The sequence below is a fragment of the Pleurodeles waltl genome, chromosome 4_1 (assembly GCF_031143425.1).
Source record: "Pleurodeles waltl isolate 20211129_DDA chromosome 4_1, aPleWal1.hap1.20221129, whole genome shotgun sequence".
NCBI lineage: Eukaryota > Metazoa > Chordata > Amphibia > Caudata > Salamandridae > Pleurodeles > Pleurodeles waltl.
Window position 1 is genome coordinate 650,715,729 of NC_090442.1, and position 14,683 is coordinate 650,730,411.

The 14,683-nt window shown below is 45.5% G+C and overlaps 1 protein-coding gene across 5 annotated transcripts in view; it reads right to left on the reverse strand.

Annotated features, from left to right (window-relative positions):
* Positions 1-14,683, reverse strand: part of VEZT (vezatin, adherens junctions transmembrane protein) — a 201,952-nt gene that overhangs the window by 3,898 nt on the left and 183,371 nt on the right. For 4 of the 5 annotated variants that reach the window (XM_069229098.1, XM_069229097.1, XM_069229100.1 and 1 more), the window contains one exon: positions 10,206-10,413. In XM_069229098.1, the coding sequence (XP_069085199.1) occupies positions 10,206-10,413 (208 nt within the window). Of the gene's footprint in view, positions 1-10,130; positions 10,414-14,683 lie in introns of all 5 variants that reach the window. The other variant, XR_011202311.1, reaches the window with a different exon arrangement.

A 14,683-nucleotide genomic window follows, 5' to 3' on the forward strand; every position in this document is an offset into this window, starting at 1 on the left:
AAAACTTCATGAATGTCACAAATCTTGTAACTAGCTGATACGATGCCCCTTTTAAACATTCATCAACTGCAACTTTGCAGGTTCTAATGTTCAGTTGTCTAAAAATAGGTCCAAGCAAATAACGCCTCACGCAGGAAGGAAATGGACATAGGCAAAGGATGTGCAAGAGTCTCTCCATCATAGATCGACATCACCTGCATAAAACCTCCCGATCCCCAACATTTACACTCCTAACATTGCACAAGATGCTTACATGCGCCGCACCCTGAGGGAGCAACTGGATGATGACGGGAGATATCATAGCGGGTTGGGGTGGGAGGATAACTTCAACTTGGTGTTGGATCCTACTTTGGATAAATGCACATTCATGTATGGGGGCCATGTAGGCACAGCTGAAACGGGAAATGCTGGACTTAGACCTTACTGATGCCTGGCGTTACAAACACCCTGATTCCTAGGAGTACTATTTTTACTCCCACGTGACGCTACATACTTCCGCATCAACCACATCTTTGTGATGCACGCTCTCCTCAACCCCCTTGATACTGCTGAGATATCAGACATTTCCATCTCAGATCACGCCTACATCGAGCTTACGTGGCTCCCCACAGGTACACCCCTGAGCAGTGCACCTTTCTGCCATTTGCCCCCGCGGCTTCACCGCAACCCTGTAGACGTGTCAAAGATCCATAAAGGGATCACCAACGATTTCACCCCCAACACAGAGCGGGATGTATCCCTTCACTCATTGTGGGATGGCTTCAAGGACACCATTTGGGGGGTGATCTATGTAGCCATTGTGAGGGACAGGGAGGCATGGGTGGTGGAAACTAACCTGACTGTTGAGATTAAAACCCTGGAATGACAGGATAAAAAAAACACAACACAACGGAACAAGGGACAGCTGGTCATACTGAGAGACCAATTACGAGCCCACAGGTCAAACAGAGCTCATTGATAGCTTTTGGCACTTAAACAACACTACTATGAAGGAGGTGATAAGGAGGGCACACTTTTGGCCGCTAGACTGCACCAGCAACAGGCAAAAGCTCACATTGTTAAGATCCAGAGATCGGGCATTGCACCTCTCAGTCTACCCAGAGGTCGTTCAGCCCTACACTCCCTTTAAGGCACTGGTATGAACTTATGATGATCCACAAGGGTTTATCTCGAACACTTGCCGCATCCTCCAGCCCTCCACACCCCTCTGTACAAACTCATACCATATGAGACGGGAAACCGCCACGTCTGAGGACATAACACCCAAACAGTGGGACAAGTTATGGCAAGACATACCTAGGACCTAACGCAGCACCTCCCTCGGGGAAACCGCAAATTCATGCACTAGTGGTACTACATGCCTTCTCGCTTATCTGCTATCTACCCCAGTGCGTCCGCTCTTTGCTGACGATGCGGACTAGAATGTGGGGATTTCCCCCATATGTGGTGGTCCTGTACCCTGATCATCACCTTCTGGAAAGAGGTCCTTAGTCACAGAAAAGCTATGGTGGGATACCCCCCTCCCTGCAACATACCACCCAGTAATCCTTGGAATACGGTCCCTAACCCTGAAAGCTATGACTAAAGCTGAATGGACGCTCATTAGTTACATGCTACACACAGCCAGAGAGCTGAGAGCTTTAACCTGGAAACAAAATTCCACACACTCAATGGTGCAACAATTTACCTGCCTGCGGCATGTGAAGAATATGAAGCAGATTTCCTATAATTTAATCAACACTGACACTGTCAGTCGACCTTGCAACCTCCGCTACACTATCTCTCGCACAGAATTCACCTGCTTCAACCCACCAAAACTACGAGTACTGCAGCTAATCCTTTGATCCCACAGTGGTGTGCCTCCTACGCGTACCACAGCTATGAGTCACCGACTGTCTGTGCCCCCTTAGGAACATTGCTAGACCACAACCCTCATCATGGACCCTTGCCTTAGATGTGATCTGCACTTTGTTAATTTTGTTTATGTACTGCTGATGTTTGTCCTGCTCCTGGTTTTTCCCACTCCCTCACCTCCCCCAGCCCTCCCTACTCTCCCCTGATTGCATGGGTCGCTAATAATGGAAGTGCTAATTATTCTATGATCTTTGCACTGTATCCGTACTCTCACATATAAATGACATCTGACCGGTACTCATATTTTCTGCTTGCAAAGTACCGGTCTACACCTGATGTCTGAGCGCTCATTTCCTCAGTGTATGGCACTATCTCTATTTAGGATGCAAATAACAATAAAGAGATTTCAAACAAAACCTCCTGATCCCCATTTAATCGGCCATACTTATACGTTTTCAACTGGCGTTTGTGAACATAGGACAGATGTTGGTTGTATGATTCAGGATTTGATGTTTTTTACTGAGTAGTTATTTAGAAATTGCATGATGATCTCCCTGGGCAATGTTCACTTTGAACACACGACAACTGATGCATTCCAGTCACCTCACTTCTATTTCAACATACGACATCTAGCTTCACAGCCATAAACATTGATGCTGATCTCATCACCCTTCTACAGAAACCAAAGAACCAAGTTGGGCTCAGTGCTGAATGTATAGGCCAATCTATGCAAAGCTCTTTAAACTCGGACATTTAACTTTAACTTTCATCCGGAGCTTAACAAGAAGCTGCTCCAGCAATATATGACAGGATCACTAAGGCAGACCCGCACGACCAACACTGAAATGCACCAATCAAGCACAGATGAATGGCCCTAGGATAGCTGCAAGAAAACATACTAAGCAAGCAGCATTATCCAAAAGCTGTGCTCGTCCAGCTTACTCGTGTATTCTTGAAAGAATTAGACATGCATGTAGTAAAAAAAGGAATAAATTACAGAGAAGAGTCACACTTAACAAAAAACGCAAAAGTTCTGGTGAATTTCATAAAGTCTTAACTTCATAACAGTGCATATCTAAAGTATGGCAAGTATGGGCTGGAGCAAAGATATTTCTACTGGAGCAGAGAAGAAAATGAAGCTGACACCTTGGGCATAAACCACACCCACTGAACTGCTAGTAAGCAATAGCCAGGGTCAGCGGCACCAACGTCCCATCTTCAAAGCACTGGAAAAAAAGATATAAAGGATAGATCTGTAAGAAAGAGATCTGGATTATTGATGAGGAAGGGGGGAGTAAAAAAAATAATACAAGAACCTCTTCTAACAAGTCACAAAGTGATGCACAAGCAAAAACTTTCAGTAAGATTTTGCATCTTGGGCACCGTAAGACCTGACAGAAAGCAGAATCCGACCCGAAATATAGAAAAATCTATGTATGCTTACAATGGTAGTTCAAATTAAATGTTCTATGTTGTTTGATGTGTATATGAAATGCAAAAGTTCCCATAAACACCTGTTTCTGAAATAGACTTGCCTAATTTACATAAACTCAAAAAGGCTGTGCATTAGCAACCAAGGTTGATATATAAATTGTGGAGAGATACAAGAGAAAATACGAAAGCAGATGTGAGAACGAAACTTTTACTTATTCGTTTATTTGGTATAAGCAGGTGTCAATATATACAGGGAGTGCAGAATTATTAGGCAAGTTGTATTTTTGAGGATTAATTTTATTATTGAACAACAACCATGTTCTCAATGAACCCAAAAAACTCATTAATATCAAAGCTGAATATTTTTGGAAGTAGTTTTTAGTTTGTTTTTAGTTTTAGCTATGTTAGGGGGATATCTGTGTGTGCAGGTGACTATTACTGTGCATAATTATTAGGCAACTTAACAAAAAACAAATATATACCCATTTCAATTATTTATTATTACCAGTGAAACCAATATAACATCTCAACATTCACAAATATACATTTCTGACATTCAAAAACAAAACAAAAACAAATCAGTGACCAATATAGCCACCTTTCTTTGCAAGGACACTCAAAAGCCTGCCATCCATGGATTCTGTCAGTGTTTTGATCTGTTCACCATCAACATTGCGTGCAGCAGCAACCACAGCCTCCCAGACACTGTTCAGAGAGGTGTACTGTTTTCCCTCCTTGTAAATCTCACATTTGATGATGGACCACAGGTTCTCAATGGGGTTCAGATCAGGTGAACAAGGAGGCCATGTCATTAGATTTCCTTCTTTTATACCCTTTCTTGCCAGCCACGCTGTGGAGTACTTGGACGCGTGTGATGGAGCATTGCCCTGCATGAAAATCATGTTTTTCTTGAAGGATGCAGGCTTCTTCCTGTACCACTGCTTGAAGAAGGTGTCTTCCAGGAACTGGCAGTAGGACTGGGAGTTGAGCTTGACTCCATCCTCAACCCGAAAAGGCCCCACAAGCTCATCTTTGATGATACCAGCCCAAACCAGTACTCCACCTCCACCTTGCTGGCGTCTGAGTCGGACTGGAGCTCTCTGCCCTTTACCAATCCAGCCACGGGCCCATCCATCTGGCCCATCAAGACTCACTCTCATTTCATCAGTCCATAAAACCTTAGAAAAATCAGTCTTGAGATATTTCTTGGCCCAGTCTTGACGTTTCAGCTTGTGTGTCTTGTTCAGTGGTGGTCGTCTTTCAGCCTTTCTTACCTTGGCCATGTCTCTGAGTATTGCACACCTTGTGCTTTTGGGCACTCCAGTGATGTTGCAGCTCTGAAATATGGCCAAACTGGTGGCAAGTGGCATCGTGGCAGCTGCACGCTTGACTTTTCTCAGTTCATGGGCAGTTATTTTGCGCCTTGGTTTTTCCACACGCTTCTTGCGACCCTGTTGACTATTTTGAATGAAACGCTTGATTGTTCGATGATCACGCTTCAGAAGCTTTGCAATTTTAAGAGTGCTGCATCCCTCTGCAAGATATCTCACTATTTTTGACTTTTCTGAGCCTGTCAAGTCCTTCTTTTGACCCATTTTGCCAAAGGAAAGGAAGTTGCCTAATAATTATGCACACCTGATATAGGGTGTTGATGTCATTAGACCACACCCCTTCTCATTACAGAGATGCACATCACCTAATATGCTTAATTGGTAGTAGGCTTTCGAGCCTATACAGCTTGGAGTAAGACAACATGCATAAAGAGGATGATGTGGTCAAAATACTCATTTGCCTAATAATTCTGCACTCCCTGTATTGGTTGCATAACTAAGAAAGATGACAAGAGGACGACAAGAGTCCTCTACCATGGCAATCACCTTCCGCCCACTGGACAACGTCCCTGCACCAATTCATGCTCTAGTCTGTGTGTGTCTAGGCCAGATTCAGAGACTGGAGGCTCGGCCCATAACAGAGGATATGAGCCAGAGGCTTCAGCTCCTATTTCTGTGCTCAAATGTATAGTTTCCCCTCGCTTAGCATCTTTTTTCGAATTTCACGATGACAGGGCATGAATAAACAAATTGGGGTGTACTTCTATTACTTTTTATGCGAAGGGATGAGAAGTGAAAATTAAGGGTAATATGTATGCTTGAGGATTATTTGCCAATGTTATTACTCAATTACAAAGAATAATCAATCCTTAAGAAATGTTGGTATTAAATATAGTAATAAAAAAAATAATGTAAGTTTTGCTGGCAATGGATAATGCTTATCTAAAAAAACGCTTCAAGTGAAGAATGTGCTATTAAGATGTTGAAGCATACACTGAGAAACTGAATGTTTAGTCAGGTGAGACCATAGACAGGCAGATTGATATTTAAAGATGTATCATATGCACTCATCATCTTGACGGTACACTACCGCCATTGGCGCTTTGTAAGCTGCACCTCTGCCTGGCCATAGGGAAAAGAAGGTGGTGACATGGAGAAAGACATCCTTCCCTGCACCTTTTAAATACTTGTGAAGTTGTGCAGGGAAGTCACAACTATATAAACACAAGTAGTGCAGTGCAGCTGCATTGAAAGAACTGGGACCTAATCATGCGCATAGCCTGGTGCGACTAAACTAGTTTTTGTTTCTTAAACTATACTTTAAAGGACATTTGTTTTGTCTTTATCACTTTTTCTGATGGATATTTCTAACTGCAGATTCCTCACCTTTAAGCTATCTCCAGTTGCCAGACTGGATCTGGAAATTTTCTCAACAATGCTCCTGCACGCCAATAGGTGGTGCCATGCAGTTCCGCGTTGGCTTCCTTCCACCGCGGAAGTGACTATTGAAAGCCAAATAAGCACCACCCCTGTACGCCAACATAAGTTATTTTCTTTTGCGCCTCTGAACGTGGATCCGGAGCTCTGATCCCCTTTTTTTTTTTTGTGACGACTTTTCAGAGTTGAATCCAGCGGGCAAGGGAACAATGTCCCCACCGAAAACTACAGGGTTCAAACCCATGCCCTGAATCTCAGAAACAGATGTTGATAAAAAGACCCGCACAAGGTGTACATTAGGTGTCTGGGCTCGGACACAACTCCAAGGCATGCGGTGAGTGTGCCTTCATACACCTGAAGGTGATCCGAGACCGTGAAGCGAAGCTGCATGTCGCCAAACATCGGAATAAGTCACAGACCTCGTCCAAGTCATGCGCCAAGTTGAGGTTGTTGACCTGATTCAGCTCTTGAGGTCAGTCCTGAGACAGATCCTCTTTGCAGTTAAAATCATCAGGTATGTCAAAGTCTAAGTCGAAGAGGAAACAAAAGGAGGGGAATAGGGACTTAACCCCATCCTAGCGCTCTTTAATTCAGAGAGAAGTAGCAAGGGTGTTAAGATGCCAATCGCTCTCGCTCCACGCTTAAAGAGTCTACTCCACGGATGGTCCTTGTGCACCCAAAGTTCCACAGGCCATCAGCGATCCGCAGTGGGTCGAAGCCTTCAGGGGGGCATGCTGTGCATATATGGCACTCTTTCAGGTCCCCTTGGTATGCCTTCGAGCACCAAGAGCCTCCAGTGAAGTTACAGTTGGCGGATCTGTGCTCTGCGCCATCAAAGCCCATTGAAATAGCCTAAACGTGCCCACTACCAACATCTTTAAAAAAAATAAAAAAATAAAAATAAAATATCAATGGAGACATTCATGAACATAGGTGGTTAAATAGTGAATTTTTAAGGTAAGAATTAATTTTCTTCCCAGTCATCTAGAAAGCACTGTTCAAGAAGAAAAATGAATAGTGAGCATGTTAAAAGATTGAAACAATGTGTTTCAAGATACACAATATATTCTTAATATATTGTTTATAATAACAAGTGGCTGGCTATAGACTATTAGTAAGCACTGCATATTGAAGCATATAAGTGAAATGTGACACCAGGAAGACATGCCAGGATCACTCATTGTGGGTAAGTGTGGAAGCAGGAACTTGTGTTTTATTATGCAATAATCTAATCACTTCACCACACCTTCTGAATCTTTGCAGGACTAAGATTTAAAAAAATTTGTCTTTTCATACAAAAGGCAGTGGATCCAAATAATGACTCCTTAACAAATTGACACAGAAACATAATCAATTTAAAAGGTCTGTGACAAAAAGTAACAAAAGTGGTCAGAAAGCAGGCCAACGCCGGAAATCATTCCGGATGTGTGCTTAGGAAGTGGGTATGGAACAACTAGAAAAGAGGAGCCATGGGGTTCTGATCCAGTGCCAGATTTTAGGTTTCTATTTCCTTTCAGTACCTCACCCCACTCACCCACCCAGTGTGTTACAGACTACTGAAGAGCTTATTAGACGCCTCAACCAGCCACTCTTTAGAAAATAAATTGCATGCTACCCTGCATCCACTCATCTAAACAGACGTTTTGTAGAAATATATAAGTAGAGGATACATAACACCTAGCCATGTCATATGGTCCTCTACTGACATTGAGAGGTTGTGGTGACATAATAAAGCATGAGGTCACTTTTCCCATCCACAGGGGCACCTGGCAAGGATGCCCACTGCCGCTGTTCCTCTTCGCCCTGGTCAGTGAACCAGTGGCCCTAGATAATGCGCTGCCTGGGAGTGGGGAGGGCGCTGAGTAGATGGCATTGAAGCTCTGATTCCCCTTTATGCAGACAACATCCTACTATTCCTCTCACAACCCCAGACCTCAGACCCATGGAAATCCTAGAATTCTATGCAATGGCTTCAGGACTAATGGTCAACCTCAACAAATCACTGCTTTCTCCCTTCCAAGGAGGGCTGAAGTGACCTCCTGGCCCACCCACATGCCAGACGGAGTTTTCTAATACTTGGGGGTATACATTTTGGGAGACCCGGACGAAACCTTAACGTCACCTCTCTAACGAACCATGCAGAAGCGGATCTACAGCGCTGGAACTCACTCCCCCAGCAATTATTAGGCTGAATTGCCCTTTTTAAAATGACGGTCATCCCCTGCTATCTTTACATGTTCCAAAATTATCCCCTCCCCATTCTGCATAGCTGGTTTCAGAGTGCATCGGCAAAGACCCACTCCTTATGATCCAAGAACCTGCCACGTAACCCCCACGATAAACTTAGGGAAACCACCCTACAATGGAGGGGCATGCATGGTGGATGTCCTTCTATACTATAGAGCAACACGCCTATTAGTTGTTAATGAATGACTTACGGGTGGATGGACGACCCGGCCTACAGAACCTCATTTTTGCTCCTGAATTTGGCCCAGCACGTATGACAATTCTCTCCCCTATAATGTCCCTGAAGTTACTAAAATGGTCTACCAATGTTGGTAGGGAGCAGCAAGGAACTAGGCTGGAGGAAGAATCAGAAGTAATAAACCTCACTGTAGAGGGCAGACTACTTAGGCACATGGCACAACTCCAAGGCTTTGTCAAGTGGGACAGGATTGGCATCACAGTCCTAGGGGACATATGGGTGTGGAGCACGATTCATTCATCTCATGAGCTTCAAACACAATTCTCTCTATCCACAACCCAATTCTACAAATATCTCGAACTGTGACACAACCTACAAAACTACAAGTCCCAATTAATAGACCTCCCCGAACACAGTCCAATAGCGGCTAAACTCTTAATGGGTACATTGGTGAGGGTGGGGTATGGGGAGGAGGATTTTTCACAAATTTCCCGCATCCTGGTGGCAAACAACCCAGATGGCATCCACCACTTGAAACAGAAATGGGAAAACTGGATTGGGCCATTGGAAGAAACGGTCTGGACCCTGGCATTGCTGGCACCCTGAGAGTTTGCAATATCCTTGACGCTACGGCTTATACAACTTAACTACCTACACCTGACCTCTTTGGTGTCTCTGGTAGGCGGAGCAGTCGCCTGATCCTGGATGTCTCCGCTGCCCTTTCACTGATGCAGATTTTTATCATGTGGTCTGGCACTGCCCTGCAATTGCTGCCTCTTGGCGCCTTATCGTGACTACCTTGACACAGATTTTGGGAACCCCCATTACTCTCACACCAAAACAGGTGTTAATGGGGGTTCTCAATGAGGTGAGCTTCTGTCTTGGTGACTGCTCCCTGATTGAGATGGCAAATCATGAGGCCAAAGGTACAGTAGTTTAGAGTCTGGAGATGGCAGTATAGAACCTTATTACTTGTTAAGATTCATGTTATGATTATTTTTTTTTATAAAACATTACAAAAACGTAACTATATTTTGCCGGAAAGTTTAAAATTTGTTAACATATCCTTTCAATTTACACACAAAAGTAAATGTCAAAGTGGATTTTGGGTTTCCATTAATGCAGCAGAAGCAAGAAGGGTCACGCAGCTTACACGGCCTCACCCTGGATCTGCGTTTCAAGGGTGCAGTAGGAACAAGCCAAGGGTTTGAAGAGGCTAACATTTTCAGGACCTTTCTTTATCTTGTGTATAGTTATGCGCAATGGTGACATAAGGTCTGTTCTTGGCTTAAGTTGTCTATGGCTTGAAAAATAGGAGAGCTGTGCCATGCAGCTTCTCAAACTCCAAATGGTAAGTGAGAGCTGTAGAACTCAGACTGGCTTCTCAAGAGAAGTGGAAGGAGGGAGAGCTGCCCTGACATGGAAACATCACACCACAAGCTGTGCCGATGAAGAGCAACAGAATGAGGAGACACATACAATGAAGAGGATGCAGGTTGTCACAGAAAATATGTAATTCCTGAAATATACAGGATTTCAAACAGCACCTAAGTGTGCAAAAAATACTCAATCAGGCATTACAATAATATATCTTCCTACATGTAACCACAAATCACAATACATCAAGCTTGAAAGCTCCTGGAAATTACCATGTTGCAAGGAGATGAGCTTGTGCCAGTTCAGAAACAATATCATAGGTTCTGCCTGATGCTACCACTGCTCACCATGGTCACTGAAGAGCAGCTGCTTCCATTTCAGCCTCTCAGCCTCTGAAGCTTTCAGCCCCAGCACTGATTTCAACTCCTGCAAGACCCGCTTGGATTCTTCTCGTTCACGCTTTTGCCGCTCTCTCTCCTCCTGTGACATACAATAATAGTCTTCTCTTCCGTATTCGTCATCTGCATCTGCTTCTTCCACAATTGCTTCAAATTCCTGGAAAACAAAGAAAAGCATTGTGTTTTCACCTATCAAAATAGGGATTTAACTGAAGTGCATGAGTGAGGCTTCATGTGCAACAAGCGATCTGAAGGGAAGCGTGCACCTTGTGTATTAGAAGGTCCAGGGCAACCAGAGCAAGACTCGGGCTTTAGGATGATGGCTACAAACTGTAGCACCCACGGAGGGTTTGTTTTAGTGCAGGAGAATTTTGTGCAAGGACACCAGCGTGCAGCAAGGATTGCTGGGTTACCTCAACAAGGAGGAAATATTGTGCTTGTACCAGAAATAGCCAAATGTCAAATTGCCTATAACATCAAAAATGTTTGCACTGACTGCTATCCAGTCTTTCACATTTTAAAACCTTTTCAATGAGCTGCCAGCGACAGTCTCACTCCCTTCATTCTATGCAAGTTACATTTGTTCATCTGGAACAGACTACAAAAAAAATCAATTAAAAGGGATTGTCTACATGAGTTAGGTCTCAGACAACTGGCAGGGTGCTTAGCGGTAGGTGCACCTCTGCAACTTGGAAAATAACAGACCGAAAATAAAATACTTGCTTCCTGAATATTCCAAAGCCAATAGAAAGTGTTATATAGAATCAGTCCAGAGATAGAAAATAGCTTGCTCGCCAAAAAGATTTCAGCCGAAAGAACTTGTTATGTAAAGAAAGTTGGGGCGTGGCTAAGTTGGCGATTTTGCAAATCGCATAGCGTGGAGCTCCGCGGCACCAAGCCCTATAATTAAACATCCTACCCCCATACTGAATCCACCACTGCTGCCCTTGTCAGAGCACAGACTGTTGTGAGCGGGGCACAGCATCGCCACTTGATCCGATGCACACCCTGGGTTGAGGAGAATCGGCAGATGTGAAACAAGCCCTGTAGCTATCGACGAAGAAGAGCAGGCTGGACGGGTGCAACCTATCAGGGTGGTAACCTGTCATGCCTGCGCAGCAAGGCACCCGCTGGAGAGCCCTCGAGGTGGGACCCAAACCCCCTGCATTGTCGCTGTTGGATCCCCCAGGAAGGAAGCCGCAATGCAGCTGTCTGTGCCAACATTTCCGCAGAGGGTGCAGCCGAGTGGCGACTGAAACTTAGAGAGAACGATGCTGAAGCCACTGTGGACCTTTGAGGCTGCGAGAGAAGACTGTTGTCTTCCCTGCTGCATATTCAGGGGTAATGGGAATAAATAAAGGCCTCCAGAGATCCATCCCCCCCCCCCAACTCCAAGGAGTCTGCTGTGCTCACTCATGTACTGTGCCAGCTGACGGGCGACTGTTTCACCCGCCCCAGTGCCATGACCCACTCACACTGGGAACTGACACAACGTTCCCTGGAACGGGGAGCCCCAAGGGCATAGCCATCGGCCTTGCAACAATGGATAGCATGGGATCTACTTCGCCATCTTGTTCATCTGGGACAGAGTACACCCCACATGGCTGACAGCCAGTATCGGGGCGACCTTATCCACAGCAATTGCGATACTGCCCTCTCCCCTAAATATTTCCTCTCACACTATAACACTAGCTTCATTGACAAAGTTGTGGATGGAGGGGAAGGCGCACTAACTGTGCACCTACTTGCAAAACTCAGATATTGGGGTGATTATCTTCCCCCCACTAGTGTCTTGAAGTACTGAATACTATGGGCTACATACTCGCACCCTCATGATGACGTGCACAGAGGACTATTGAGGACATCCCACACCAATACCTACTGGTGCAAGGACTCACCACAATGGTCTGCCCGAAACAAGATAGATCGATGACAGGGACGTCTGGCGCACTGGGAGGCGGCATGGAGGGAGAGAGACTACAGCCCCAGGAGGGATCACTGGGGAGCACACTGGCAGCTCACTCACGCAGGTTTGATGAGATCCTAACAGCTGTCAGGACAATAAAACCACACTGGAAACTAAGATTGACACACTATGGATCGATATGGGCCTAATGGGGGAAGACCACAAGAAATTAAAGGACCACGTCAAAACTACAGAATCTAATCTAGCCGCCCTCAGTTCGTCAGTTTCTGACGTCACTGCACACATCAAGGCCCTGAAAGAAGAGGTAGTGTACTTCTGACAGCGTGCACATGACCATGAAGGTGGACCCCGCAGTAACAACGTGCGCATAGAGAGCCTTCCGGAGCGCACAGCGGGCCACAGCATGGAACTTTATCTTGGGGAACGATTCTCGACGCAAATCCTACAGGGCAAACAGTCAACCTTTTTCTCAGTGGAACATGTCACAGGATGCCGGGCAGACCGCCCCCTACCAGGGGCTCCCACCTAGTGGTTGCCTGTCTTTTAACTATAGAGATAGGGATTATGTCCTGCAAGTCACTCATGCAAGAGGCCTGTGGAGGGTGGAGGACTCTAAAGTAAACATTTACCCTGACTACACCCTGGAGGTGCAGCGTAGATGGTCCTCCTTTCTGGCAGTGAAAAGGAGCCTCAGAGAACACAATATCAGATATGCACTGCAGTTCCCTGCAACACACAGTATCATGCCACTTTCTGCACCACCACGAAGAAGACATGGTCTTGGATGGAGCGCAAGGGCATTGCAACCTCGCCCCCCCTGAACGCCAGGAACACCCTGCAGAGTGGAAGGTACAAAGACACCGCAGACCTCGCCACAGACGCCCACAGGTTGGGTGCCAAAGAAAGAGCGCAGGTGGTTGCGTAGATGGAGCAGCGTGTGCTGATCCCGTCCCCAGCGGACTCAGTTACTGGACGGTTTGATGATGAACTGTCAGACACTGCCCTGGCTCTGGTAAATACACTGCTTGGAGGGGGCCCTCCTCAAACGGATAAAGAAGTTATATAGATGCATGCACACATAGGGGTTGAACAGTACCGATTAATGTTGTTGGGCACAATATGCAGCCTTGTGGGGGTGGACGTTATCACACTGCCATCAGGATTGGGGACCATTGGTTGCAAGCAATCGGGGATCCGCACTGCCCCACTGAAACTACCCCAACTACGGACAGTGAATCAGAAGATAACCAGTTTCTAGTGTTTCTCATTAGTTGCATTACAGAGCCATTGGCCAGATGCCAATTGGCATACCAGCCTGGAAGGGTGTTTGATTTTGCTCCCAAGGTTTTATGTGGAATTTTTCTTTTTTACAAACTAAGTAATGTTTTGTACGTGCATACTGGCACAGGTATGTGGTTTACTGGGTGGGGGGATTGATGGGCTTGCGGTGTCTAGTGGGTCATGGGGCAGTGATGAAGAAATTCTGATGTTGTCTCTTGTCAAATGGCCCTACAAGCTGATAGACACATGACACAATATTTGTCCTTGTCCTGGAATTTGAGTGAGCTTTCAGGGTATGTCAAACAGTATCAGTTGCATCAATACTTGCGCAAACGCAAAATACATGTAGCGTACCTCCAGGAGACCCACCCCCCACTGCCCCGGACCTAGAGAACATGCGCAAACTATGGAGAGATACACTGGTGGTGACTACTTATGCCCGATACGCTAGAGGTGCCCATACATGGGTAGCACCGGGGAGTACTGCTGGAGGAGCTACACTCCAAGATAGACTTGGAGGGGAGATATGCGGTTCTAGAGGGGAACCTTGATGGTTTCCCAGTGTTGCTAGTCACTTTATATGCTCTTAACTTCAATCAGGCCATATTCCTGTGATCACTTACCCTGATATGCTGGCACCCTGTTCCTAGTGTGGGGATTTTAATTGTGTCCCGGATTTGGACTGGGATCATCAGATGAAAACACATGTGGAGGGTGATAAGGGAGCTACGCTTTTAGCCTGGCTTCTCTGATCAGACTGCCACCTGGTCCCTATCACCGATATTCATGATGAGGCAGGCCAACTGTTTAAGAGACGAGTCCATTAACACAGCCTTACGATCTTATTATACCAAACTATACAGCTCCGAGGCCGACAGATGCGGACCACATCATGTTGTTCTTGGACATGTCCCCTTACCATGCTTACAGGCGTCCCACAGGGCAGACCTCAAGGCACCCTTGTCGGACTCTGAAATTATGGATGCAATTAAGCAAATGGAGCGCTGAAAAACTCCTGGAGCAGAAGACTGGTCAACCGAATTTTACTCTACTTATCAATCGCAGCTTACTACCCAGTTGCTGAAAGTATGCAATTCTACTTATTATGCGGCTATACTACCTGCTTCACTACGAGAGGCGGTGCTGCTGGTCCTACCAAAACTGGAAAGAGACCCCTGTTATTTGGGTTTTACCGACCTCTCTCCCTATAAAACTCAGA